The sequence below is a fragment of the Zeus faber genome (genome assembly GCF_960531495.2).
Source record: "Zeus faber genome assembly, chromosome: 9".
Lineage (NCBI taxonomy): Eukaryota > Metazoa > Chordata > Actinopteri > Zeiformes > Zeidae > Zeus > Zeus faber.
In genome coordinates this window covers 780,015-785,014 of record NC_137197.1, presented here as the reverse complement: position 1 = coordinate 785,014, position 5,000 = coordinate 780,015, and the positions used below count along the sequence as shown (strand labels likewise).

The 5,000-nt window shown below is 36.0% G+C and overlaps 1 protein-coding gene across 1 annotated transcript in view; it reads right to left on the bottom strand.

Annotated features, from left to right (window-relative positions):
* The window catches only part of LOC307234988 (synaptosomal-associated protein 25), a gene marked incomplete at both ends in the record, with an annotated part of 9,063 nt that extends 6,918 nt beyond the window's left edge, over positions 1-2,145 (bottom strand). The window contains 2 exons of the mRNA XM_080006914.1: positions 685-726; positions 2,074-2,145. Of these exons, the coding sequence (XP_079863040.1) occupies positions 685-726; positions 2,074-2,145 (114 nt within the window). The remainder of the gene's footprint in view (positions 1-684; positions 727-2,073) is intronic.
* Between the last annotated feature and the right edge of the window lie 2,855 nt (positions 2,146-5,000).

Genomic DNA, 5,000 nt, shown 5'->3' with positions numbered 1-5,000 from the left:
TGCCCCCGGAGGAAGGACAAGCCAGGATGGTTAAATGCAGAGGAGCCATTTCACCGGCCACCATCAAAAGCATGTGCATGTGTGTGCAAGCATGTGTTGTAGTGTGGTGTGTTGCGTGACAAATAAAGACTGTTTCTTTCTTTTCTTTCTTTTCTTTGTTAAAGCGACTGCATGTATTTATGTCTTAGAATCTCAGGCCTCATCTCGAGTCCTTTGAAAGAAAAGTGCCTTTCCTGCAGATGAGTAAGAGCATAGAGACCAAGACACCCACCACCAACTGAGATGGCTACGGACAGCTACAACTGGGCGTCACTCGGCAGGAGGCAAGAAATAGTGGCTAAAGGACCAACTAAAAACCTCCCTGAAGTAGTGCGGTATTAGCCCCTCCTCCCTGGAGGCCTCTGCTGTAGGTGGCTCCACCTGGTGTGGACTGCTGCCAAAGAGTACAGCTCACAGAGGAGAAAGGGACTGAACATCATCTAGTAAAACGACAGAGGAGAAAGATGGGTCACGCCCTCACACTCTCTGTGGCGGACGCTGTGCGTCCCACATCGTACAGTCCTCAACAGCCCCATGAGCAGAGGTGCACGTCATCGTGGGTCACGGTGGACACTGTGTGCGTGCACCTACCTCCTCCACCAGCTGCATGATGGGTCACGGTGGACACTGTGTGCGTGCACCTACCTCCTCCACCAGCTGCATCATGCGCCGTGTGCTCTCCAGGGACTGAAAAAAGAAGTAGAGGGATGAGCGACATGGAAACATTTCTTACAAACGACTGGAAACAGGAAACACAGCCACACATCCACATTTCAACAGAGATGTCAGAGGTCAGTCAGAAGGAAGCTGTCTGAGTGTGCAAACTCCACTATTGTATTACATGAAACTATAGTACTACATTAAACTATTGTATTACTGTATATTAAACTATAGTACTACATTAAACTATTGTATTACATTAAACTATAGTACTACATTAAACTATTGTATTACTGTATATTAAACTATAGTACTACATTAAACTATTGTATTATATTAAACTATAGTACTACAATTAACTACAGTACTACATTTAACTATAGTACTACATTAAACTATTGTATTATATTAAACTATAGTACTACAATTAACTACAGTACTACATTTAACTATAGTACTACATTCAACTATTGTATTATATTTAACTATAGTACGACATTAAACTATAGTACTACATTAAACTATTGTATTACATTAAACTATAGTACTACATTAAACTATTGTATTACTGTATGTTAAACTATAGTACTACATTAAACTATTGTATTATATTAAACTATAGTACTACAATTAACTACAGTACTACATTTAACTATAGTACGACATTAAACTATAGTACTACATTAAACTATTGTATAACATTAAACTATAGTACTACATTAAACTATTGTATTACTGTATATTAAACTATAGTACTACATTAAACTATTGTATTATATTAAACTATAGTACTACAATTAACTATAGTACTACACTTAACTATAGTACTACATTCAACTATAGTAGTACACTAATCTATCTAAACTAAACCACCTTATCTTATTACAAGCTCCATATCTTGTCCTCAGAGGGAAAGATGTGTGTTGTACTGTGTGTGTGTGTGTGTTGTACTGTGTGTGTGTGTGTGTGTGTGTGTTGTACTGTGTGTGTGTGTGTGTGTGTGTGTGTGTTGTACTGTGTGTGTGTGTGTGTGTGTGTGTGTGTTGTACTGTGTGTGTGTGTGTGTGTTGTACTGTGTGTGCGTGTGTGTGTGTGTTGTACTGTGTGTGTGTGTGTGTGTGTGTGTGTGTTGTACTGTGTGTGTGTGTGTGTGTGTGTGTGTGTTGTACTGTGTGTGTGTGTGTGTGTTGTACTGTGTGTGCGTGTGTGTGTGTGTTGTACTGTGTGTGTGTGTGTGTACCCCCCCCCCCCCCCCCCCACACCTCTCTGCAGACTCCACGGCAACACGGAAAGTTGTTGTTAAAGGAACCTTCAGATGGAGAGCCAGGTTTGGAAGGAAAACACCTTGTTTACATTGTTTTACACAACAATCACCTCGTCTGTCACCTGATTGGCCCGTTTGTGAAGCTCCTCTTGCTCTGTCCTGATGGGCGGGGCCAAGGCCATGATGAGTGTGTGTGTGTGTGTGTGTACGTGTGTGTGTGTGTGTGTGTGTGTGTGTGTGTGTGTGTGTGTGTGTGTGTGTGTGTGTGTACGTGTGTGTGTGTGTGTGTGTGTGTGTGTGTGTACGTGTGTGTGTGTGTGTGTGTGTGTGTGTGTGTGTGTGTGTGTGTGTGTGTGTGTGTGTGTGTGTGTGTGTGTGTGTGTGTACGTGTGTGTGTGTGTGTGTGTGTGTGTGTGTTCTCTGTGTAAGGTGTTTCCGTCACCTGGAGAAACAAATTACATCATCACTATGAATAATAACAGACAGACAGACGAGGTGGCAGACAGACAAGGTGGCAGACAGACAGAAAGACAGACAAGGTGGCAGACAGACAGAAAAGACAGACAGACAAATTGGCAGACAGACAGACAGACAGACAGACAGACAGACAGACAAGGTGGCAGGCAGACAGACAGACAGACAGACAAGGTGGCAGACAGACAAGGTGGCAGACAGACAGACATTCCTTGGTTCATGGTGAGTTGTGTGGTGCATCGTGTTTCCTCTCAGAACCTTTGCTGCATTGGGAGGAAAATAAAAGCAAGATGGAGGAGGAAGTGGATGTGCATCGTACGGTTTTGAAACAGGATGTAGAACATTTAACACTGCAGCCCCTGCAGTACCACAAAGTACCCCCACCTGAGAAAAAACACTGGTGTAGAAGGAGGGCGTGATGGTGTAGTAGGATGGAGTGTTGGAGTAGAAGGATGGACGATGGAGTGATGGAGTAGAGAGATGGGTGGAGGGGAGGAAGGATGGAGTGAAGGTGTAGAAGGATGGGTGATGGAGTAGAAGGATGGACAATGGAGTGATGGAGTAGAAGGATGGAGTGATGTGTAGAAGGATGGAGCGATGGAGTAGAAGGATGGATTGATGGAGTAGAAGGATGGGTGATGGAGTAGCAGGATGGAGTGATGGAGTGACAGAGTAGAAGGAAGAGTGGAGGGGTAATCACTATCTCCCGGGCGGCGCTAGAATGTAATGTAATGTAATCTAATGTAATCTAATGTATTGTAATGTGATCTAATATTATATCATGTAACGTAATGTAATCTAATGTAATATAATGTAATCTAATGTATTGTAATGTAATCTAATATTATATAATGTCATGTAATCTAATGTATTGTGATGTAATCTAATATTATATAATTTAATGTAATCTAATGTAATTTAATGTAATCTAATGTATTGTAATGTAATCTAATATTATATAATTTAATATATTGTAATCAAATGTATTGTGATGTAATATAATATTATATAATGTAATTTAATGTAATGTAATGTAATCTAATCTAATGTAATGTAATGTAATGTCATCTGATGTAATGTAATCAAATGTAATGTAATGTAATCTAATCTAATGTAATGTCATCCAAAAGTATTTATGTCCGATTTGATTATACAATGTTGATATAGAGTTTACAGCTGCTGATGGACTCATTCATTAAATCTTTCACCGTTCGCTCTTTCTTGGTATATAAAGTAAAGGTACATAAAGGTATAACATATATAAAGTAAAGGTACATACAGGTATAACGTATATAAAACAAATGTACATAAAGGTTTAACGTATATAAAGCAAAGGTACATAAAGGTTTAACGTATATAAAGCAAAGGTACATAAAGGTATAAAGTAAAGGGATATAAAAGGTATAAAGTAAAGGTATATAAAGGTATAAAGTAAAGGTTTCTAAAGGTATAAATTAAAGGGATATAAAGGTATAAAGTAAAGGTATATAAAGGTATAAAGTAAAGGTATTTAAAGGTATAAAGTAAAGGTATATAAATGTATAAAGTGAAGGTATATAAAGGTATAAAGTAAAGGTATATAAAGGTATAAAGTACAGGTATATAAAGGTATAAAGTAAAGGGATATAACGGTATAAAGTAAAGGTATATAAAGGTATAAAGTACAGGTATATAAAGGTATAAAGTAAAGGGATATAACGGTATAAAGTAAAGGTATATGAAGGTATAAAGTAAATGTATATAAAGGTATAAAGTACAGGTATATAAAGGTATAAAGTAAAGGTATATAAAGGTATAAAGTAAAGGGATATAACGGTATAAAGTAAAGGTATATGAAGGTACAAAGTAAAGGGATATAAAGGTATAAAGTAAAGGGATATATAGGTATAAAGTAAAGGTATTTAAAGGTATAAAGTGAAGGTATATAAATGTATAAAGTAAAGGTATATAAAGGTATAAAGTAAAGGTATATAAAGGTCTAAAGTAAAGGGATATAAAGGTATAAAGTACAGGTATATAAAGGTATAAAGTAAAGGTATATAAAGGTATAAAGTAAATGGATATAAAGGTATAAAGTAAAGGGATATAAAGGTATAAAGTAAAGGTATATAAAGGTATAAAGTAAATGGATATAAAGGTATAAAGTAAAGGTATATAATGGTATAAAGTAAATGGATATAAAGGTATAAAGTAAAGGTATATAAAGGTCTAAAGTAAATGGATATAAAGGTATAAAGTAAAGGTATATAAAGGTATAAAGTAAATGGATATAAAGGTATAAAGTAAAGATATATAAAGGTATAAAGTAAAGGTATATAAAGGTATAAAGTAAATGGATATAAAGGTATAAAGTAAAGGTATATAAAGGTATAAAGTAAAGGTATATAAAGGTATAAAGTAAAGGGATATAAAGGTATAAAGTAAATGGATAAAGAGGTATAAAGTAAAGGGATATAAAGGTATAAAGTAAAGGTATATAAAGGTATAAAGTAAAGATATATAAAGGTATAAAGTAAATGGATATAAAGGTATAAAGTAAAGGTATATAAAGGTATAAAGTAAA